At 60.7% G+C, this 21,174-nt stretch overlaps 4 protein-coding genes across 10 annotated transcripts; 1 reads left to right on the forward strand and 3 right to left on the reverse strand.

The window, feature by feature from the left end:
• Nucleotides 1-366: 366 nt before the first annotated feature.
• On the reverse strand, nucleotides 367-1,832 carry LOC116580325 (cytochrome c oxidase subunit 6B2). The gene is made up of 4 exons (XM_032326574.1): nucleotides 1,731-1,832; nucleotides 1,488-1,617; nucleotides 655-755; nucleotides 367-548 (listed from the first exon to the last, which is right to left on the reverse strand). Exons 2-4 carry the CDS (start codon nucleotides 1,597-1,599, stop codon nucleotides 495-497), a joined length of 267 nt encoding a protein of 88 aa, XP_032182465.1. The 5' UTR covers nucleotides 1,600-1,617; nucleotides 1,731-1,832; the 3' UTR covers nucleotides 367-494.
• Nucleotides 1,833-1,952: 120 nt separating this feature from the next.
• On the reverse strand, nucleotides 1,953-9,916 carry FAM71E2 (family with sequence similarity 71 member E2). Of its 6 annotated transcripts, none has more exons than XM_032326551.1 (13): nucleotides 9,533-9,916; nucleotides 9,183-9,337; nucleotides 8,789-9,047; nucleotides 8,413-8,437; nucleotides 8,188-8,252; nucleotides 7,998-8,098; nucleotides 7,856-7,908; nucleotides 7,698-7,774; nucleotides 5,512-7,465; nucleotides 5,293-5,451; nucleotides 4,449-5,232; nucleotides 2,292-2,379; nucleotides 1,953-2,202 (listed from the first exon to the last, which is right to left on the reverse strand). In XM_032326551.1, the coding sequence occupies exons 1-12, from the start codon at nucleotides 9,680-9,682 to the stop codon at nucleotides 2,352-2,354; spliced, it is 3,810 nt and encodes a 1,269-aa protein (XP_032182442.1). In that variant the 5' UTR covers nucleotides 9,683-9,916; the 3' UTR covers nucleotides 1,953-2,202; nucleotides 2,292-2,351. The 6 variants fall into 6 exon arrangements, with proteins under 6 accessions (XP_032182442.1, XP_032182443.1, XP_032182441.1 ...); XM_032326552.1 differs by having other exon boundaries at nucleotides 4,449-5,451; nucleotides 5,512-5,712; nucleotides 5,893-7,465; nucleotides 9,533-9,915; XM_032326550.1 differs by having other exon boundaries at nucleotides 4,449-5,451.
• Nucleotides 9,917-11,121: 1,205 nt separating this feature from the next.
• Nucleotides 11,122-14,916, reverse strand: IL11 (interleukin 11). Of its 2 annotated transcripts, none has more exons than XM_032326565.1 (5): nucleotides 14,746-14,916; nucleotides 13,398-13,570; nucleotides 13,114-13,200; nucleotides 12,832-12,993; nucleotides 11,122-12,103 (listed from the first exon to the last, which is right to left on the reverse strand). In XM_032326565.1, the coding sequence occupies exons 1-5, from the start codon at nucleotides 14,750-14,752 to the stop codon at nucleotides 11,933-11,935; spliced, it is 600 nt and encodes a 199-aa protein (XP_032182456.1). In that variant the 5' UTR covers nucleotides 14,753-14,916; the 3' UTR covers nucleotides 11,122-11,932. The 2 variants fall into 2 exon arrangements, with proteins under 2 accessions (XP_032182456.1, XP_032182455.1); XM_032326564.1 differs by lacking the exon at nucleotides 14,746-14,916 and adding an exon at nucleotides 14,003-14,201.
• A 4,234-nt stretch (nucleotides 14,917-19,150) lies between these two features.
• TMEM190 (transmembrane protein 190) lies at nucleotides 19,151-20,481 on the forward strand. Its single transcript, XM_032326571.1, has 5 exons — nucleotides 19,151-19,258; nucleotides 19,351-19,386; nucleotides 19,829-19,954; nucleotides 20,026-20,110; nucleotides 20,199-20,481. The coding sequence occupies exons 1-5, from the start codon at nucleotides 19,201-19,203 to the stop codon at nucleotides 20,437-20,439; spliced, it is 546 nt and encodes a 181-aa protein (XP_032182462.1). The 5' UTR covers nucleotides 19,151-19,200; the 3' UTR covers nucleotides 20,440-20,481.
• Nucleotides 20,482-21,174: the final 693 nt, after the last annotated feature.

Raw genomic sequence — 21,174 nt, forward strand, 5'->3', positions numbered from 1 at the left:
CTGGGGGGCACACAGTCAACACCTCAGAACTTGGGAATGTAAGTCCCAAAGGAAGACTCCTTTGGGGAGGTTAGAGGGGAGGAGGATCCTGAGGGAGGAGATGGAGGGCGGACCAGGTGTGGGGGTGGGCAGTCAGGAGCACCCTGGGGGGCAAGCGCGGTCATCCACAGAAGCCTGGGCCGGCGGCTGCTGGCTGCTGGAGGTACTGGAGCGGGTGCAGGAGGGGCTGGGCTGCATCCCACCCTGGAGACCCCACGATCCTCCTTCCGCCCCTGCCCCCTCTCCCATCAGCACCAGTAGTGCTAGCTGCAGGGCCCTGACGCAGGAAGGACTTCTCCAGCCCCCACACCACATATTAAGAAGAAATATCAGCAGCAACAGAGCTTTATTGGTGGTTTAGAGACTGGGGAGTGTACAGCCGGGGCCGGGGCTCCAGGAGACGCCAGGACGCGGGGTCAGTGCGCTGATCGTTCGGAGGAGCGGCACTCAGACCGTCAGATTTTGCCGGCGAAGGTCCCGTCCTGGATCTGCTCGGTCCAGCGCCGCACCTGGGAAGGGGCGGGCGGGGGTGGGAGAGGAGGCCGAGGGCGCCGGCTCAGCTCCACGGAACCCGGCACCCCCGGCCGGCCGCCGGCGCCCCCCCGGCCTGCTCACCCAGCTCATGGGGCACAGCGAGTGGAACACGCGGAAGTAATACTCGCAGGGTTGCGTGCTCTTCCCGCGGCGGTTCATTCTCTTGACACAGCGGTGGTAGTCTGCAGGGTGGGGCCAGGCGAGCCGGCGGGGTAGCTCTGCGGCCCCGCCCCGGCTCTCCCGGCCTGGCCCCGCCCCTCACCCCGCCCCCAACAATGGCCCCACCCCCTCCGTGGCCTCGCTCTCCACGACTCAATCCCGCCCCTCCACTCCAGGCCCCGGCCCTGGCCAGGCGCTCGCGCTGTATCTCTGCATCTTTGTATCTCTCTCTGTCTCTCTACCTCTTTCTGTGTATCTCTCTCGCTCTCTCTTTCCCTCCCTCCCTCCCTGCCTCGCCGCTACCTCGTCAGACCAAGTTCCTCCCCTTCCCGGGAAGACCCCGCTTAGCCCTCCCTTGCCCCGCTCCTGGACTTGGTCCCATCCTCTCCAGGCCGCGCCCCTCCACGACCAGACCCCGGCCCACCAAGGTTGGCCCACCCGCTCCAGACCAAGCCCCGCCCCTCCAGGGCTCAGTACTCGCCGCTCCACACCAGGCCCCACCCACTCCCGACCAGGCCCCGTCCCACCATGGTCGGTCCATCCCCTCCAGACCAGGCCCCGCCCCTCCAGGACTCGGTTCTCCCCGCTCCATACTAGACCCCGCCCCTGCGGACGGTGGTCCCCTCCCCTTCCATCCCAACGGTCTCCGCCGCCAAGTCGGGTCCCCGACCCTCTCCCCATCTTCAGGTGGGGCGCGCCCCTTCCTGCCTCCCCTCTCTTACCCCCTGCCCCTAACCCGGCCCGCAAGGTCTCACCCAGGAAGTTCTGGTAGCAGTTTCGGGTCTGGTTCTGGTTGGGGAAGCGCGGGTCGAAGGGCGGTGTCGACCATTTCCCCTTGGGGGGCTTCTGGGAATCGACATCCAACATCCACGGAGGCGGCAGCTCCTGCGTGGGAAGGGGGCTCCGTGGCGCTCGGGAGCGCCCCTCGTTCCGACCCACACCCCGCTGCTGGCCCCGACCCGAAGGCCAGCCCCTGAGCCCAACCGCCCTGCCCTCACCAGAGTGATGTTAGCGTGTCACTGGGTCAGCTGTGGTGTGGGACCGTCCAGGGGTACCCGTCGCTTCTGAGTCTCCCCGGTCCAGCTCACGAGAAACCCGACCCCCAGGAGGATTGGCTGGGACCCCTGGATCGCAGCCAATGGGAGCCGCTGCGCTGCAGGGGCTGTTCTAGGGCGTGGGGCGGGGTCTGCGCGGACCTCTTTTCCGCCTCTTACCCCCAGCCGCACCAAGCTCTTGAGGTTCCCCCGCGCACACACAGGCATCCAGGCACGACTTTTGCTGAGTCTGACTCAGGCTTTTAATCTCTGCGAAGCTGGGCCACCCCGCGGGCTCTCCCCCGTCCCGCTCCCCGCCCCCCCAATATATAAAGGTATAGATAGCTCTGGTCTCTGCCGGAGAGGGAGCATACCCCCGCCCGGCCTTTTCAGCACCCTGCTTCTTAGTGGTAGAGGTGCACAGCACCCTGGGGGCCTGTGGGGAAGAGGAAAGAGCCAGGGTGGGGTCTGAGCTCCCGGACTCCGGTGCCAGGACTTGGGCGGGTCTACGGGGTCTCGGGCTACCTGGCCAAGCTGGGCTCCTTTGGACACTTTGGCAACTGAGATCGAGTTCCCGGAATCCCGCTATTGAGGGCTCTCGGTACTGAGCATGCTGGAGAGAGAGAGAAAGCCAAAGGAAGCTTTGGAGGCCACAGTTTACTGAGTGCTCAGTAAACCCGTCCCAATCGGAGCATGAGATGGAACAGGGTCCCCATTGCATCTTCCTGGCCCTGACGGACCTGCAGGTTCCTCTCCCTCCTGCCTAGTCGCTACCAAGCCCAGCTGTGCACCCTTCACCCCATATCCAACTGCACTCTGGTCACTCTCCTCTCAAGAATCGCTCTTGCGCCTGCTTCCTACCCCAGCTGCCTCTCCACATCCCTTCTCCCCTTGCAGCAAGCCACTTGCAGAAAGCTTGTCTACCCCTCCCCTCAGAATGCCCTCTTTGCCAACGCCTGGAGGTAGGTATGTAGGGATACAGTGGGGAAATACCCATCACATAAAATTTACCATTGCAATCATTTTAAAGTGCATAGTTCAGTGGCATTCGTTGCATTTGCCACGTGGTGGGACCACAACCTCTGAGCTCCAGAACGTTTCATCAGCCCACAAGGAGACCCTGTTCCCCATGTGCCATCCCTCCCCATCCCAGCTCCTGGCAACCACCAGTCGGCTGGGATTTGTCTACCCCACAATTGTCAAAGGGCATAATCCGCGACAGGGACCCTTGCATCTGGCTCCTTTCAGCCAGCATCACGTTTTCAAGGACCCTGGCAGGTGACCTCCTGCTCTCTGTGCCTCTTCAGGCCTGCCCCATTCAACTCGTTACCACCATGTAACAAATAATCGAATCCTTGCTGATAAATCCAGAGGCCTCATCTCAGTCCCACCTCCCCCCACCTAGATGCGGCATTAGACACAACTGCTCTTTTCCCATGGTGGCCAGGATGTCTGTGTCTCACCATTCTGCACACCACTACTGTGGTCTCCCCTCTTCCCAACACTTGCTTTGTTTACACTCGCTGGCCAGAGACCTCCCCTAGTCTTCTAACTTGCAGTAGCCATCCCCGAGCTGATGATTTCCCAAGTCACCCGTGACTCACGCATCTGGCTACCTAACCCACATCTTCACCAGACATCTTGGAATTCAGATGTCCAAAATGGAATTCCTGATGATGCTCTACCTGCCATCCATTTCATTCACAGATTCTCTGACTGCTGCCAATGGCCACAGCATTTCCCCAGTGTCCCAGACCACAACACTTACACTTTCCCTTCATACCACATGGACACAATCTGTTGGCTCAGCCATCAGAGCGTCTCTAGAACGCTGTCTCCTCTCAACACCTCCAACACCTCCCCTCGTGTCCAGATCCACATCATCTCATACCTGGATCACTCCGACTGCTTCTTGCCAACTCCCAGCTTCCATCCTTGCCCGCTTACCTTCTCGATGCTTGGGCCAGAGAGAGCCCTTTCTAACACACATGAATCCAAACTATTTAGCTCAATCCACCTGCCCCCAGCTCACTCATCAGCATCAAAGCCTAAGTTCTTAAAACGCCCGGCAAGGTCTCCTGTGATCGCCACCAGTTCCCTGACTCTTCTAATGGCATTCTTCTCTCTGGAGCCCCTTGGAACTCACTTTTGGTCAACATACTGCACACTCATAACTTCCCCAGATGTGTGCACAGAACCCTCCCTCTTCTCCTCCAAGTCTTTTACAAGTGACATCAGCTCCCCGAGGCCCTCCCGGATTCACCAGTCCCATTCTGGAGGCTGCCTACCTTCACGCCTAGTCCGCCCTCCTGTACTGTCTCCCCATGGAGCTATCAGCTTACATCATACAATATAATTGCCTTAGTTTTTATTGTCAGGATTCCTAACTTCATCACTACTGATAGTTTGTGTGGATCATTCTTCGCTGGGGGTGGGGTTGGAGGAAGAGCCTGTGCATTGCGGGAGGTTAAACAGCATCTCTGGGCTCTACACACAAGATGGCAAGGGCATATACGCCCCAAATTTCTCAGTGCTGGATTCCCAGTACTTAGAACAATGCCTAGCACAAAGTCAACACTCACTAAATACCAACTCCATGAATAAAAGTGAGAAAAGAGGGCGTGATCCTCCACCTGGCAGAGAATGGGGTTGATGGAATATATCAGTCATCACCCCAAGTACCTGGCTGAAGGGCTGAAGACATCCTGTTCCTCTTCCTTATCCCCGCTGGCAGCCAGGTCCGTCCCGCTCTCAACTTCCAAGGGTGAGGGTGAGACACCCGCTGAGGACAGCCCCGTTGTGGTCACAGGGCTGAGGTCTGACATCTCCTTGGGCTCGAGAGGCTCTTGAGATATGCTGCTGAGCGGTGGGGACCCCCCAGCTCCCACTTCTGACACGGGGGTCAGTGAGGTTGGCGACCGGGTTGTATCCTCCCCCTCTGATGCAGGCAGAGGGGTGGGAGACAGGGAGACATTGTCCATCTTCTGGCTGCTGGAGACACTGCCCATCTCCTGCTCGGGGAGGTAGGGCACCTCAGAAGGCCCCATGGTATCCTGGGACAGCTCCTCTACATTTGCTCTCTCCTCTGCCCACTGATGCCTGCTCCTCTCTGCCCACCGATGTATTTTCCCCTTCACCCAGGTGCCCACTGGGGACTGCTCTCTACCCCCCACTGAGGTCCCCTCCATTGAGGGCACCCAGGAGCCCACTGGGGACTGCTGTGTACCTCCCGCTGGGGTCCCCTCTGTTGAGGGCGCCCAGGAGCTCACCGGGGACTGCTCCCTAACTGCCACTGGTTTCCTCTCTGGTGAGGGCACCCATGAGCCCACCGGGGACTGCTCCCTACCCCCCACTGAGGTCCCCTCTGTCGAGGGTGCCCAGGAGCCCACCGGGGACTGCTCCCTAACTGCCACTGGTTTCCTCTCTGGCGAGGGCACCCAGGAGCCCACTGGGGACTGCTCCCTACCCCCCATTAAGGTCCCCTCTGTCGAGGGTGCCCAGGAGCCCACTGGGGACTGCTCCCTACCCCCCACTGAGGTCCCCTCCATTGAGGGTGCCCAGGAGCCCACCGGGGACTGCTCCCTAACTGCTACTGGTTTCCTCTCTGGCGAGGGCACCCAGGAACCCACTGGGGACTGCTCCCTACCCCTCACTGAGGTCCCCTCCATCGAGGGTGCCCAAGAGCCCACTGGGGACTGCTCCCTAACTGCCACTGGTTTCCTCTCTGGTGAGGGCACCCAGGAACCCACCGGGGACTGCTCCCTACCCCCCACTGAGGTCCCCTCTGTCGAGGGCACCCAGGAGCCCATTGGGGACTGCTCCCTACCCCCCACTGAGGTCCCCTCCATCAAGGGTGCCCAGGAGCCCACCAGGGTCTGCTCCCTAACTGCCATTGGTTTCCTCTCTGGCGAGGGCACCCAGGAGCCCACCGGGGACTGCTCCCTAACTGCCACTGGTTTCCTCTCTGGCGAGGGCACCCAGGATCCCACCGGGGACTGCTCCCTACACCCCACTGAGGTCCCCTCTGTCGAGGGTGCCCAGGAGCCCACCGGGGACTGCTCCCTAACTGCCACTGGTTTCCTCTCTGGTGAGGGCACCCATGAGCCCACCGGGGACTGCTCCCTACCCTCCACTGAGGGCCCCTCCATTGAGGGTACCCAGGAGCTCAATGGGGACTGCTCCTTAAACCCCGCCAGGGTCCCCTCCATCGAAGGCGCCCAGGAGCCCACTGGGGACTGCTCCCTAGCTGCCATTGGTTTCCTCTCTGATGAGGGCACCCAGGAACCCAATGGGGACTGCTTCCTAACTACCACTGGTTTCCTCTCTGACAAGGGTGCAGAACAGGGACTGAAGGGCCCTGTACCCTCTGCTGACATAGATGCCTGGGGAGCTGAGAGCCAGGAGGGCAGGCCGACTGCAGCTTGTCTCTGGGGGGGCTCCTTGCAGTTGGCCATGATCATCATCTTGGCGAGCGTGAGGCCTTCTACCGAGAAGGGCCTGCTCTGCTCCTCTGGGCCTCCCTCGATGGCCAGCTCCTGGGTCTTGAGCCACCTGTGCTGCTCTCCCCTCTCCTTGGATTTGAAGCCAGGCATGTCCAGGGATATCTTCTCCTTCTTTCTGTGGACCTTGTCCTCCAGCAAGCCCCGACCCTTCAGGCCATCCAGGGTGATTTCCCGGGCTTTGCTGATCACGACTTCCTCTGACTGCTTCTTCGTGGTGGTGAAAGGCAGCTCCATGGATGTCTTCTGGGTCCTCGTCTCCAGTACATCCATCTCCTGGGTGCCCACGAACAACATGGGCTGGGGTGCCCCTTCCTGCTTCCTTCTCTCAGCCACATCCCTTCTAGGACCTATCTCGGGCCCCAGGCCAAAATCAGCCCTCTCCGGGGTCATCTTGTACCGACTAGGTGAGGTCACAGCCTTCTGGGATGGGGTAGGGATGAACAAAGATTTCTTCCTTTGGAGAGTGGGGGACACGGCCTTTGGGGGAAGAGCCAGGGTGGGTGGGGACTTCTGAGACAGGAAAGGTACGGCTGGAGGCTTCTGAGGACTAGCCAACATGGGTGGGGGCTTCCGAGATGGGGCAGGTATGGCTTGGGCCTTCCGAGAAACAGCCGAGGTAGCTGGAGGCTTCCGGGATGCACCGTGAGCTGGTGGGGCCTTCGGGGAGGTGGTCACTACAGGTGTTGCCTTCCGAGATGGGCCCCGTGCTGCTGGGACCTTTTGAGGGGCACCAGGCGCAGTGGGGACCTTCTGAGGGGCACCAGGAGCAGTGGGGACCCTCCGGGATGGGCCAGGGGCAGCTGAGGTCTTCTGGGATGGGGCGCGCACTGCCGAGACCTTCTTGGACTGGTCGAGGATGAATGGAACCCTCGAAGAGGTGGCCCGGGTAGATGGGGACTTCTGGGAGCGCGATGGCCGCGGCCTCTGCCCGGCCTTTTCCTTGTGCTTCCGGCCAGAGGGTAAAGCATGAGGGAAGTAGAAGGCTGGAGGGCCAGGGGCGGGGCTGAAGGAGGAAGAAGACAAAGTGCTGGTATCCGGGTCCATCAGGTCTTCAACATCCTGCTGCCACAGGTAGGCGTCCAAGCAGTCATAGGAGCCCACCAGGGAAGGCTCCTGGCTGTCCTCCGAGATGCACCGGACAGGGGTCTCCACTAAGCCTCCGAGAACCGTGCCCACCTCTGAGTCAGATGAGTGACCCTGGAGACGGGCCGAGAAATGGGAAGGATGATCAGGACCAGAGAAATCTTGAGACCCAGGACCCAGGAGACCAGAGCCTCAGCCCCACCTCCTCCCTCAGACCCAGGAGTCCAGACCACAGCTCCTCCTCCCTCAGACCGCCCCCAGTCCCTCCTCCCCACTCAGACCCAGGAGTCCAAACTTCCAGTCCCTCCTCCCTCAGACAAGAGTTGGGCCCCCAGTATATAGCTGCCTTGGAAGAGGACTGTGTGTGGTTGATGGTGTTGGAAATGATGCTGAAGATGGTACGGATGGTGATGCTGGGCTTCTCTGGATGGAAAGAAAGTAGTCTGAGCTTTCAGCTGAAGGGCCAGAACTTTGGGGATCCACACATGTGGGGGGTGTGCTCACCAGAAACCTGGATTTTCGTCTGAGATGTGTCCAAGTAGAGTTTTGGTTGGGACCTGTAGGACCACATGGCATGACTGACGGCATCGGCACTGGGTCCTCAGCCTTCCCCTGCTTCCCCCCAGGAGCCAGACCCCCAGCCTACTTTTCTGTAGGTTTCTTCTTAGCTTGAGCATGCTCCGCATGCGACCAGATAAGAGGCACAGAATCGCCCACGGCCTGAGACTTGAATCTGCGCTTGAGGGTCTGACAGTGGAAGGAGGGATGGGGGGCAGTGAGGGAGCCCAGTATCCCTGCCCCATCCCTCCATGACCAAGCCTGGCCTGCATGCTCACCTTGGTCTTCTTCTGTCTCTGAGATGCCATCAGCTTGTAAGGAAATGTGGGCTCGGCAATCATGACTGCAGAGGAGGGGATGCTTTGAGTCAATGTCCCGGACAGGGAGGACACAGGGAGACGCGCGGGGGGCTTGGCCAGGGAAGAAGGGGAAGGTCAGACCATGCCTGGTGCAGAAGATGCTGAGAAGCAGGGGAGAGCCTGATGGACACTGAACCTGCTCACCTGAACGTTTGGACTGGGGCTGGGCCTGCTGATAAGAAGGGGGACAGTGAGGAGGGGTGGCCTCCTCCTGGTTTCCACATCTCCCTTACCTACTCAGCCCAAGACTCCAGGACCCCAGCCCATCCCTCTCCCAGGACTCAGGGATCCTGTCCTCTGCTCCTGCAAACCCTGGAATCTAGGCCCCCAGCCTCCTCCTCCCTAAACCAGGAGTCCATCTCCCAGCCCCTCCTCCCTCAGATCCAGGAGTGCAGGTCCCAGGCCCTCCTCTGTCATCCAGGCCCCCAGCCTCATTTCTTGGGGCTCTGGGTTGCAGGCTGTTGGACTTGGTTCTGAGATCTAGAACCACAGCTGCCCCAGGGTGGGGGGCAGTACCCACCTGGAGACGCCAGGTGGAGGCGGGGGGTACCACATGGACCAGGCCCATGGTTGGTGTGCTCAGGGTCCGGGGGGCCCAGGTTGTGGCCGGCTCATGGAGTAGGTTGATGAGACGGATCCAGCGGTCAAACAGGAAGCCAAGCTCATTATCAGGGGCATCCAGCTCCAGGTAGTAGTAGCGACCTGTGACCAGGCGTAGCTTCAGGCGGCAGGCAGACAGGTCGTGCACGTAGAGGTGGGCCAGGTCCAGCGGGAGCATCCTGGGGGCGGAGGAGCAGGAGATGCCGATGGCAGAGCAGGAGATGGGACAGAGCAGGAACAGATGGGAGGATGGAGGCACCCAATGAGGACCAGGTGGGAGCACTGTCTGGGGCCGCTGGGGGGGATGGAGGCACCTGGTGAGGACGAGGTTGGAGCACTCCCTGCCCTCTCCGCGCTCAGCGATCAGCAAGATGTCTGGCAATACCAGGCCTGGCAGGGAGGCAGCCACACCCATGGTCAGACGGTTGGTTCTGTGGTGCACGTACACGGGGGCCCCTCGATTGTTCACCTGGGGGGCCAGGGAGAGGGGCTGGAACCACTCCTTTCTCCAGCAGTCCTCCGGCACCCCCAGCCCAAGCCCCTGGCCACCGGAGCCCCGCCCCCACCCCGCCTCATGCCTGCCTGGGTCCAAATCCCCCAGCCCAGGGGGGTTTCCAATCCCCTCCTGCCCCTCTCCGCCCCCAGGGTGCAGGAAGCTGGGGACCTGCACAAAGTTACTCTCGAACATGGGCAGCGGGCGGAGGGGCAGGTACTCGCCCTTCTGGAGGGTCTTCTGCAACTCGCCCAGAGTGGGGACCCATTTTGAGGGTCCCTGGAGTGGCTGCATGCGCTTGATGTTGCGAAACCGGTTCATGGCGGCGGGAGAAAAGGTGGGTCACCACAGATACATGGTCAGGGAGCCAGGCACCTGGGCACATGGCCAGCCCAGTGTCCCCCAGCCCACCCGTCCTGGCCTTTTGGGCTTCACAGGTGCGGGAGCTCAGCGGTTCCAGAAGGTGGAGCTTCTCCAGGGCTTGGCCATGGCCCTGCAGAGGGGGGGTGGTCAGCCCTGGCCTGGGGGAGGAGCCTTACGGTGGAGGGGCTTTGTGACCTCATCAGACACCTACGTGTAGGTCTCTTGCTGGGAACTCTCTGGGGGGCACGGATGGGTTCCTGACTCCAGGATGTGGCTTAGGGCCTGTGGCTCAGAAGCCCCAGTCCAGACCCAAACTAGTGAAAACACAGGACCCTTGTGGGGGGTCCCCGAGCCGGGGGGTGTGGAAACTGCTCTCTTGGATATTGTAAATGGATAATTAACTAAAGAGTTTCTGACTCTTAAGAAGGGAGGCCCGAGTACAGCCCCAACTCACCACTGACCTTTCTCTAGGCCTTAAGTAAGACTCATACCCACACTGGGCCTCGGTTTCCCCATTTGTAACAGATTTGTGTCTGTGTGGGTTATAAAGAAAGGGAGAGACGTGCGCTTTGGAAGGAGCCAGACCTCTGGCAGAATCACAGTTGTCTCTCCCTAGCTATGTGACCTTGAACAACAGCCAAACACCCCCTCCAGTCTCACCTTCCCTCACCCAGTCAAGTGGGTCATGATGCCTCATTCAGGGGGTCATGTAAGTAAAACCCCACACTTCAGGCACGGCCCAGAGCAGGCACTCAGTGAGCCGTGATTCCTGACTCCTTCTGAGAGCTTATTTGCGGGGGAAGGTGGTGACTGGTATTCTTTCACTCTAAAAAGTGTTTATTTATTTTATTTAATTATGTCATGCAAAATACATGGTCATTGTGGAAATTCTGGATAATATAGACAGGCACAAATAAAAACAAGTCACTCAGAACTCCAATCCACCTTCCACCCTGAGGGGACCATGGTCAAAATTTGGGTGTATTTTCTTCTAGGATTTTTTATTTTAAAGATTTTATTTATTTGAGAGAGTGAGCACGAGAGCGGGGTGCGAGGCAGGGGGAGAAGCAGACTCCCCACTGAGCAGGGCCCAATGCAGGGCCTCGATCCTGGGACTTTGGGATCATGACCCGAGCGGAAGGCAGATACTTAATCGGGTAAGCCACCCCGGCTCCCCTATTATTATTTTTAAAGTAAAGTGTATGCCCAGTGTACGGCTGGAATTCACAACCCCAAGATCTAGAGTCACACGCTCTACTGAGTCAGCCAGATTCTAGGACTTTTAAAAACGTCTGTATATCCATCCATCCATCCAAACACAAAATGCAAATCACACCATGGTTAGTAGCCTGCTTTCTCTGGTCTTAAAGCAGCACCCGGAGCATCCCCTCGGCATGGCTGATGGCATCCCATCAGACAGATGGGTGTAATTTATTAAACCATCCCTCACTGTTGGACATCTAGGTGGTTTCTGGTTTGCTGTTGTGAACATCACCTTAACAAACGACATCAAACTTGCAGCTTTGTCACATACAAGTATTGTAGGGCACAGGACGGCCTTCTGGAGCCTTCCATTAAAGATTCATTGAGTGCCTACAAAGTGCAGTCTCGGACCCTGCCCCTCAGTGCTCAGGGTCTCTGGGGAACAACGATCTCCCCTCTGCTGTCCTGCCCACTGAGGGTCTGTGCCTCCCTCTATTCCACAGACCCCAGTGTCCAGCCCCCAACCCTCAGCCCTCAGAGAAATCACCTCTAAGTGGATGTGTATGACAAATTTAATTCCCCCTTCTCCATCTTACAAAGGTTTCTCACATTTTTGTACAAAACCCAGGCCTCCTTTCCCTTTCCCTCCCCACCCCAACCCAAAAAGTAATTGTTTAATAAATAATATATGCTCCTGCCCAGGCCCAGAGGGCTAGGGGATAGGGAAACCCTGCAGCCAGACTTAAGAGATTCAAGAATCTAGGACTCCAGTTCCCAGCCCCTTTGGTCCCCAGGTCTACCTGCCTCCCACCCACCCACCCTTAAATAAATAAGTATAAATAAGGCACAGAAACCCCCCTACTCTGCCCAGGTCTCCTGGAGGGACCGTCTCAAATTAAGGGGAGAGAAGGAGGGGGTGTTTTCCTGCTGCCATGCACCCAGTCCCCAAATAAATAAATAAATAAGATGTGGCATCGAAGGACGTTGGTGGTTCCCGGTGGCGGGTCACAGCCGAGTCTTCAGCAGCAGCAAGCCACGCACAGCCCAGTCAAGGGTCAGGTGCAGCCCCCCAAGAATAGCATGGGCTGCCCTGATGCCTCCCCAGGCGGAGGCCGGGGGCGCTAGTGGGGGAGCTGGTGGGTCCGGGGGCGCCTGGGGTAAGGCCAGGCGGGACATCTGTTGGGAGAGGACAGAGGGTTAGCAATAGGCCCAGGGTGCAGTGGGGGTTCAGGGAAGGGGTGTTTGGAACTTCTACTAAATGGGGGGGGGGGGGTTGGGAAGTCCAGGCTGCCGGTTTCTGGAGCTTCTCTGGCCTGTGGCATAGGCTTTCTGGGCAGGCAGTTCTCAGCATGTTGGGTGCAGAAAATGAAAACTGGGGCCGAAAGGTGGGGGTGTCAGAGCCAAGTCCAGGGGCTTGGGGGACAAATCTATAGAGTTAGGACTGGGATCCTGATGCTAGGCAAGGGCTGGGGGCTCAAGTCTGGAGTCGGGTCCAAGATCTTGGGGCTGGGGTCTTAGATGTGGGATCTCTCCAATCCAAGATGAGAGACTCATGGGTGAGGGTTAGGCATTCAGAAGTGGGACCTGGAATTTGGGGTCAGGCCCAGGAACTGGTATTTGAAGTTTTCTGTCCTGGGTCTAGGATTTAGCAGTCAGGTCTTAAGGGCTCATGACCAGTGTCTGAGGTCTTAGGGACACAGAGCTCAAGGTTGGAGGCCTCAGGGTCTAGGCTCTTGAAGTCTGGAGATGGTAGACTCAGGGTCTCCAGGCTGCCTTTGGGTCAGGGTCTGGGGGGTCTTGGGGCCACAGGATTTGAAGGTCTCAGAGCAGGTCTCAGAGCAGGCCCAGAGTCTGGGGTTGGGTTTCAAGCCTAGGTGTCAGGCCTGGGGGCTGGGGAATCCTACCAGGAGCTGCAGCCGGCGCAGCAGGCGGTCCAGCCGGGCCTGCAGGGCACCGAGCTCGGGCTCCAGGGTCCGCAAGGAAGGGCCCCCAGCTCGGCGCAGCCACTGCACGTGGCGCAGATAGGAGAACAGGTCCGCCCGCAGCCGTGTCAGCACACCTGGGAGCTAGGACACAGGGCATGGGGGGCATCAGGAACACATGCCACCAGCCTGCTCTGGCCCCCAGTCCCCCTCCATACTCAGATCTCACCAATCCCCCCCACCCGCCCTTTCCCCTTCCCTTACCTGCAGGGCTCCCAGAGCCCCTGCGCTCATGGCCAAGGTGGGAAGAGAGTCCAGGTTGTGGTCTCCGTCCGCTGGAAATTTATCCCTCTGTGGGGGCAAAGAAGCCTTGAGGGGGACCCTGCCCAGCTCCAAGGGTCCCTCCATCCTCCAGATAGGCTCAAAACTCCTCTCCCCCACCCCCACCCTCCACCCCACCCCACCTCCCGTTTCTGCCACCGTGGTAGCCCAGAATCCCTCCCCACTCCTCGTCCTGGTCCCTGCCCGTCCCTTCCAGTCTCTCCTACCAGCTGGGCGGCAAGCTGCCGAGTGTCCGCCAGGAGGGAACGGGTCAGGAGGACGGCGCTGTCCAGCTCAGCCCGAGGGTCTGGGGAGGCCCGTGGGGGGCCAGGAGGCGGCCCGGGGGCAGCAGCTCTATCTGGCCACAGGCTCAGGGCGACCAGGACCAGGCAGCAAACACCTGGGGGCGGGAAGAAGCAGAGAGCTCAGACCGGACTGGTGGGTCTGAGGGAGGAGGGACTGGGGGTCCTGAGTCCCAGGGTGGAGCGCCCAGGGCAGGTCGCAGGGCTGGGGCGGGCTTCCCTCTCCCTCTCCGGCTCTGGCTGCCCCGCCCGTCGGAGCAGACGCGGCCCGGGGCGGGTAGACGGGCCGGGCGTCTCCCGTCCGCCCCCGGACGCCGGAATCTGGGCCCCGGGGCGGGGCATGAAGGGGGGAGGCACAGGCCAGAACCTGCCCCCTCCCCGGGCCTCGGAGCCCGAGCCGGACTGAGAGCAGAGGCAGGAGACCAGGGCAGAAACCTGAAGGCCCAGACCCCTTCCCAGGGGTACATCCCCACCCCCTGGTGGACCGCGGAAGGCCGGGCCGCGGAGCCGGCGATGCCCCCGAAGCACACCTGGGCGAAGAGAGGCAGAGGTGCTGGCGCAGCGGGGCCGCGGGAGGCGCAGAGGGACCCGGCGGCGGCGCGCGGCTCGGGGGCTCCGGCCCGCTGGCTCCCCGGCAGCCCATCCCCCAGCTGCCCCGCCCACCCCCGCGTCCGTCAGCCAATCAGCGCCCCCCGGGCCGCCCCGCTCCGGCATCACACCCCCAGCCCGCCCCCCGGCCCTCCCCGGCCGCTGTCTGTCCGTCGGTCCGCATCTGTCTGGCTCTCCCGTTCCTGTCTGCACCACTGTCTCTCTCTCTCTCCTCCCCGTGGCTGGGGTCGGTGTTCTGGACTTGGCGCTCACCTCCTGGAGGGTCTCTGCCTCAGTTTCCCTCCCGGAACCTCTTTGTCGGGATTCCTAGGCGTCTGCGTCTCTCTGTCCCCGCTGACTCCCTGGGGTCCCCGGGCCCTCGGGGATCCCCTCCGGGCATCCGTCTCTGTCTGTCTGGGGTCTCCATCTCTCTGGCGCTGCCCTGTGCATCCCTCCGCGTCTCAGCTTCGTCCTCTCATCTCTCTGCCCCCCTCGTCTCTGGGCCGCCTGCTTTCTGGGAATCTCCTTTCCTCTCCCATCTCTGCCCACCCCCCATGGCTCCCTCACTCTCCTCTCTCTCTTTCTACCCCATTCAGCTGCGCCTGTCTGCTCCCCACCCTCCTTGCCACTGGCCCTCCCTCCTCCCTTCCTGTCCCCCCCACCCCATGAACTTGAACCAACTTACTGTTCATGTCCCCACAGGGCAGGGGTTCCCCAGGGCAGGGAGCAGGGAGCTGGGGGCCTTTAACCCTTCCCTGTCCGCTGCCGGGGGGAGCCCTGGGGGTCAGCTGGGCCTCGGCCTGGGGAGGGGAGGCATGTGCGTGTGAGCAGCGAGGGCCGTGGCAGTGAGGGAGTGTGTACGCCTGGGGGGTTATATAGGGGGCCAGGGCGGTTGGGCGGGGGGCAGGCGGCAGGGGAGGGCGGCCTGACACATCCTGACTCACCCTCCCTGCCTGCCTTTTCCATTCAGAGGGAGCCGGCTGCCTCGCAGGGCTCAGGCTGCCTCGCTCAGAGGAGGGCAAGGAAGGAAAAGTTGGAAAAGTTGAAGAGAGAAAGGGGGGGGTGGTCGGAGAGGGGCTGGTGAGGTCATTGGCGTCCCCTCCCTCCACCTCCTCCTCCGGGCTGCCACAGGGGCAGACACAGTGGCTCAAGAGCTGGGGCTGGGCTGGGGGGGGGTGTGTGCGGGGGGGTTCTGGTGGTCTGGGTTGGCTGGACCAGGACCATCAGAGAGGTAGGGAGGCTAGGGAGAGAGGGATGGGGAAAGCCGAGGACAGAGCCACAAGACGCAGCCCTGGGGAGATGGAGGTGCAAGGCAGAGCCGTTCGAAGGGACAGAGTGAGTGAGAGGGATGGAGAGAGTGAGACCCAAGCGAGGACACAGAGAATATGGGGAACCTGAGGCAGAGGTGGAGTCTGAAAGGCAGAGATAGACTGTGATCCACGGAGAGATGCGGGACATCTCACTGCAGGAGCAGAGAGACCCACACAGAGACCCCAGGAAGAAAAGGGACATCAAGTTGTGGGTTAGAGAGAGGAGAGGCAGGCAGCAGGAGAAACACACCGGGGACAAAGTTGCAGAGGCCGCTAGAGACAGGCAGGGAGCCAGAGACCCTCAGAGGAGGTGCTGGGCGCTGGGACAGAGAGGAGTACAGTCTCTGGGAGACAGACAGGGATGTGAAGGTGGGGAGAGAAGCAGAGCTGAGGGGGAGAGAGAGAGAGAGCGAGCACGAGACACCCAGACGAGGAGCGATCTTGCATAGGTGCTGCATTCCCTCTGGGCCTCAGTTTCCTTATCTGTGAAATGGGGATAACCAAGCACCCATCCCCTTGCTGCCCCCCCATGCCTGGTAAGGATGAGTTCACTCGTGTAGAGGTGTAGGACACACAATCAGCTGTCAATAAACATGAAGCATTGCAGTTCTCTTCCTCAATTTTTATTAACACATGCCCGGAGGCCCAGAGAAAGATGCAGCATCCAGTAGGCTGGGGATGGCAAGTGAGTGGGCAAGGTAATGAGGGTGACAGACACATGGAGAGAGTGGCTCAGCCAGGGAGTGGAGATGGGGACAGGGCAGAGATGGCAATGTGCGGAGGCACTGGAGCAGGGGATGGGGGGGGATGGACAGGACATCCCTGGGAGCACAGGCGCCCTGATGAATGCTGGGGACAGAGGCAGAGCCAGTGAGGGACTCGGTCTAGAGCCCCATCCCCTGGAGCATCCCCCCTTCCCAGCGAAAGACAGGGTGGGAGTGAGAAGGCAAAATGACAAGGTCCCCCTGTAGGCCCCCTCCTGGCTCTCAACTGTGCTGAGCTGGTAGGGGGGCTCTGGGGATGAATGACAGCTAGAGTCCTCCCCCTCCCATCCCCCACCACGTGGGGTGGGGGACGAGGGCTCACATCCCCAGGGAGGTGAGGTCACAGCCCCCCCTCCATGGTGGGACATGACCTCATTGCCTCAGGTAAGAACTCTTTCTGCGGGTCTGTCATGGCCACCCCTTCCAGGGCCCCCCAGGGGCCCTCCCCAGCCCCCGCTCCCACAGGGACCCAGGCCTCTGACCACTGGGTCTCCGCCCCTCAGGGGGCCTGTTTCCGGCTGAGTCAGTGTGGGGGGCCCAAAGCTGCGTCAGTGAGGGGAGAACTGACGTAGCCCCCCCCCCAGACTGGTGGGGCCAGCCAAGGTGACTCAGGCCACCAGCCTGGGGGATGGACTGGCCTGAGGGGATAGGGACTGGGCCTGGGGCCAGTCTGAGAGCAACAATAGGGATCCTGCACTGGCAGCCCCTTCCACCTACTAGGAACCAGGAGTGCTACCCCAGACCCTCTTCTTCAACCCAGGATCCTGGGCCCCCAGCCCCCTCCTCCCTCCGAACCAGGTGGCAGGTGTCCAGGCCTTAAACCCTGGTTCCCAGGTGGAGAAAAAGGTGTTTCCATTCTGCCATTTGGAAAATGCTCTATGGGAAAGGTCAGGAGTCTGAGGCTGGGTCAGTGTACCTGGCTGGTGCCAGTCCCTGCCCCCCCCCCCCGCATCGTGCCTTGGCCTGCACCCTGAGGCCGTGGGGTCATCTTTCCCCTAATTCCAGCTTTGCTGGCTGCAGGAGTCTGAGGGAGATGGGGTGGGTAACGCATGTGGTCAGGGGGATTCCTCAGCATCCTGGGTCTTCCCCAGGGTTGGAGGCAGGGAGGCCTGGGCTCCTTCTATTGCAAGGAAAGCAAGAGGGCACAGGGTGCCCCCACTAACAGGCAGAACTGGGGAATCACAAAAAAGTGACGACACTGACACATACACACAGATGCTGTAACACAGACACCCAGGGTGAGCAAAAGACCAAGTTGTGAAACAATAGGATATACAGATACAAGCAGCTTTAAGGAAACCAGCTCAGAGGCTCAGAGACAAGGACCAGGGAGACATAGTGCCGAAGGCTCTGCCTGGAGGGTCCCGCACGTGAGGGAAGATGCCACTGGAATATGAGTGGGGAGCTAGGGGTCCTTTCTCCTGTGCTGGCCCTGGGTGAGGTAGGGCTGGCTGGTGTGAGGTCAGCAGGTCCGAGGCTGTGTGTGTCCGTCTGTCTATCCCTGGGGGGTCCTGTCTGGCCTCTGGGGGGTGACGGGGCAGGCAGGCCACAGAAGCAACCCAAACCTGTCATTAGCGGTGAGGGCCGTGACGGCGGGGGCCCCCCCAGTCCCAAGCCGCGGTCCAGGGCCCAGCAGCCCCGCCCCCCACCCCCTCCTTGATCCCTGAGGAATCCCGGGAATTGCGAAGTGGGTCCAGATGATGTTGACACAGGAAATGGTCATCAGCTGCTGGCCTCAGCCCCATAACCCCTATGACCCCCCCACCCCCGGCCCCCTGCTGAGCCCCCTCTAACCTGTGTCATCTCTGACGGAGGCAGCACAGGGCCACTCAGCTCCCACCAGGATGTTTACAAGAGATGCACAGACCAGGAGTCAGCCTCACGAGGCTTCCTGAGAAATGGGGTCTGGACTCCTGGACAGCTGCCCTCAGACCTGGTCCCTGGCCTTCTGTCTCAGACCCGAGAGTCAGGCCCCCAGCCCCTCCTCCCTCAGACCCAGCAGTCCAGCCACCTCCTCCTTCAGACCCAGGAGTCCTGGTCCCCAGCCCCCTGCTCCCTCAGACCCTGGAGTCCAGATCTCCAGCCTCTCTTTCCTCAGCCCCAGGAATCTGGGCCCTCAGCCACCTCCTCCCTCGGACTTGGGTCCAGACTCCCAGCCCCTCCTCCCTCAGACCCCGGAGTCCAGGCCCCAAAGCCACACTGCCCCGGGAGGCTCCCTTCTCACTGTACTACAAAGCTGAATGGAGGGTCACCTGAGAGAACTAGGGATCATGGTCCCAGCCCAGCCCTCCACTGGGCTCCTCCACCACAGAGGGGGACCAAATGGGAAACCTGAGGACCTCCACATGGACCCCTTTCCCCATTTGTGGGTGGAGAGACTGAGGCCCGAGGAGAAGGGTCTTCCTCCCCACGAGCCACACTCAGGGCCCGCACATCCTCATGGCCCTTACACATTCCCCATCCGTTCTCCACCGGGAGGCCTGGAGAGCCCTCGGAACAAGAGGACTCCCAAGCAAGTGCTCTGGCCTCTGGCCCAACCCCCATTTTCCCCTTGTCCTCCTGGGCCACCTGGTTGTTAGGGGGGGCCCTCCCTAACAATGGGGCTCAGTGAGCCTCAGGGCGCCTGCCCCTGGTTGCTAGGGGGAAGACCCCTGGCAACGACATCTCTGGAGACTTTGGGCCACCTGGGGCTGCCCTGCAGGCATCAGGTTACCAAGCAGAGGGATTCCCTGGCAAGAAGGTCTCCCAGGCCCCGTGGGTTGGGGTCCCCTGGTTGTCAGGCAGGAGGTGCCTTAGACCCCTACCTACTTTCTACCCAGGTTGGCTGGCCCCCACCACTGTGGGCCCTTCAACCTGGTTGCTAAGGAAGCCACTTCCTACCAACCAGGCATGACCAGGCCAGTGTGACCCCCCGCTCCTCCTTCCCCACTGCTAAGGGGGCTCCCTAGCAACAGAACTTGGAACCTTGAAAGCTGGGTGGGCAGGTGGGCGGGGCCCCACTGGTTGCTGGGGTGATGGCCTTCAAGGTCTGTCCCCACAGAGGCCCCAAGGGTCTGGGGAGGCAACATGGTGGGCTCTGGGATCCCCGCTTTGAGCCTCTTCCTGCTGATGCAGGGCTCAGTAGGTGAGGGGGCTGAAGGGAGGGTCAGAGAGCCGAGCACGGAGCCTCTTCAGCCTCCTTACAGCCCCTCTAACACTGACCCTTTTTCTCCACAGACGGGAATGGGATCCAGGGATTCTTCTATCCATGGAGTGAGCAGTGGCTGAAACCCGGTCCCCCAAGGACAGGAAGTCCAGACTCCTGGGAGACTAACTCCATGGGTCTAAAGGGAGAAGGGGCTGAAAACCTGATCCTGGTCTGAGCCAAGAGGGCTGGGGACCCAGACTCCTGGGTCTGAGGGAGGAGGGGGCTAGGGTTCTGGACTCCTGGTATTGAGGGAGGAAGGGCTGGGGGTCTGGACTCCTGGTATTGAGGGAGGAAGGGCTGGGGGTCTGTACTCCTGATATTGAGGGAGGAAGGGCTAGGGGTCTGGACTCCTGGGTCTGAGGGCGGGGGGGTTGCCAGCCTGGACTCCTGGGTCCTCCACAGAGTAAGCCCTCGGCAGGAGGCCAGGAGCCTGACTTTGAGGTCCTGGGGTTCTGGGGCCCTTGGGTCAGAATCTGTGACGTAGGTGCCCTTGTGGTTGGTCTCAAGGCTGTGAGGGAGATGTATGGGACCGGGAGAGCTGTGGGGGCCAAGCGGCAATTGAGAACCCCAATCTGTGTCTGCGTCTCCGGTGCTGCTATCGTGATGGGGTCTGCTACCACCAGCGGCCAGATGGTGAGTGCCAGGAAACCGGGTCCCCGGGGCCACTGAGACTCCTGGGTCTCAAACCTGCCTCCTTTGTGCAGAAACCATGCGGAGAAAGCACATGTGGGCGCTGGGCTGGACATGTGGAGGCCTCCTCTTCCTGATCTCCAGCATCTGCTTGTTCTGGCAAGTGGGGTTGGGGCTGAGGGTGGGCTCCCGCACCCCTGCAGGAGCGGGCAGATGGTCAAGTCTGAGTGTGACCCTTCCCCATCAGGTGGGCCAAACGTCGAGATATGCTGCACCTTCCAGGATTCTTAAAGGGCAAATGTGACCTGTCGAGGACTGTGTCTCTGTTATCTAAGGACAGGGGGCCTTCCAGCGAAAAGAAGACGTCCGCAGGCAGCATGCCAACCTCTGTTACTCCAGAGGGGAACACGGAAGTGTCAGGGGTCACCGAAGGGGAAGGGACGACAGAAGGGGGTGATGAAACAGAAGGGGCGGAGGACGAAGATTAGGGGCACCCCTGGGGGGGCCCCTCAATACAGATATAGCATATAGACGCGTGGTCTCTTTTCTAAGATCCATGGGAGCAGGAGGCACAGGAGCTCCAGGGCAGGGAGTGTGCGTGTGTGTGTGTGTGTGTGTGTGCGCGCGCGCACAAGGGGACTGGGCTGTGATCATGGGGTTTCCAGCCTGAGTGGGGTCTGGAACCAGGGAGCGGTGGGTTGGTGGGAGGTGGCCTGCTGTTCTCCTGCAGGAGCACCACTGACAGCCTTGGTTGCCGACCCTTGGGATCCTGCCTTGTCTGCCAGCACACCTCCCACCAATGCCCAAGCATGGCAGGGCTCCCTGCGGGACACAGGCCACCCCGGGTGGACAACGTTACTCTCAGATTCTCCAGTGGCCCGGTGGAAATTCTCCAGAAAGCACCTACGGTACAAGACTTGTCCTGCCCAGCCCTCGGGCCTTCCTCAGGCATACCCTGTACCAGGTCCCCTCTACAAGTACTTCCCGGGCACCTGGGTGGCTCAGCAGGTGCGGACTCTTGATTTCGGCTCTGGCCACGATCTCAGGGTCGTGGCCTCGAGCCCCCTACCCGGGCTACTTGCTTGGCCGGGGTCTGCTGGAGATTATTTCTCTCCCTCTCCCGCAGCCCCTCCCCTCTAAAATAAATAAATCTCTCTCTCTCTTTTTTAAGGTACTTCCTCCCAATAAATACCTGGCGAGTCTAATTTGTCCCTCTGTCTGCT

The sequence above is a fragment of the Mustela erminea genome, chromosome 19 (assembly GCF_009829155.1).
Source record: "Mustela erminea isolate mMusErm1 chromosome 19, mMusErm1.Pri, whole genome shotgun sequence".
Lineage (NCBI taxonomy): Eukaryota > Metazoa > Chordata > Mammalia > Carnivora > Mustelidae > Mustela > Mustela erminea.

Coding starts and splice junctions, on each gene's coding strand:
- LOC116580325 (XM_032326574.1), bottom strand. CDS start 1,599: ATGTTGGATGTCGATTCCCAGAAGCCCCCCAAGGGGAAATGGTCGACA. Junction 756..1,487: donor CTGCTACCAGAACTTCCTGG/GTGAGACCTTGC, acceptor CCCACCCTGCAG/ACTACCACCGCTGTGTCAAG. Junction 549..654: donor CGCTGTGCCCCATGAGCTGG/GTGAGCAGGCCG, acceptor GCCCCTTCCCAG/GTGCGGCGCTGGACCGAGCA.
- FAM71E2 (XM_032326550.1), bottom strand. CDS start 9,682: ATGAACCGGTTTCGCAACATCAAGCGCATGCAGCCACTCCAGGGACCC. Junction 8,438..8,788: donor CCTCCACCTGGCGTCTCCAG/GTGGGTACTGCC, acceptor TCTTATCAGCAG/GCCCAGCCCCAGTCCAAACG. Junction 2,380..4,448: donor GTCTTCAGCCCTTCAGCCAG/GTACTTGGGGTG, acceptor CTCTCTCTCCAG/CATGCTCAGTACCGAGAGCC.
- IL11 (XM_032326564.1), bottom strand. CDS start 14,186: ATGCCGGAGCGGGGCGGCCCGGGGGGCGCTGATTGGCTGACGGACGCG. Junction 13,571..14,002: donor CTCTGCCTCTCTTCGCCCAG/GTGTGCTTCGGG, acceptor TCCCGCCCCCAG/GTGTTTGCTGCCTGGTCCTG. Junction 13,201..13,397: donor GGCAGCTTGCCGCCCAGCTG/GTAGGAGAGACT, acceptor TTGCCCCCACAG/AGGGATAAATTTCCAGCGGA.
- TMEM190 (XM_032326571.1), top strand. CDS start 19,201: ATGGTGGGCTCTGGGATCCCCGCTTTGAGCCTCTTCCTGCTGATGCAG. Junction 19,259..19,350: donor GCTGATGCAGGGCTCAGTAG/GTGAGGGGGCTG, acceptor TTTTCTCCACAG/ACGGGAATGGGATCCAGGGA. Junction 19,955..20,025: donor CTACCACCAGCGGCCAGATG/GTGAGTGCCAGG, acceptor TCCTTTGTGCAG/AAACCATGCGGAGAAAGCAC.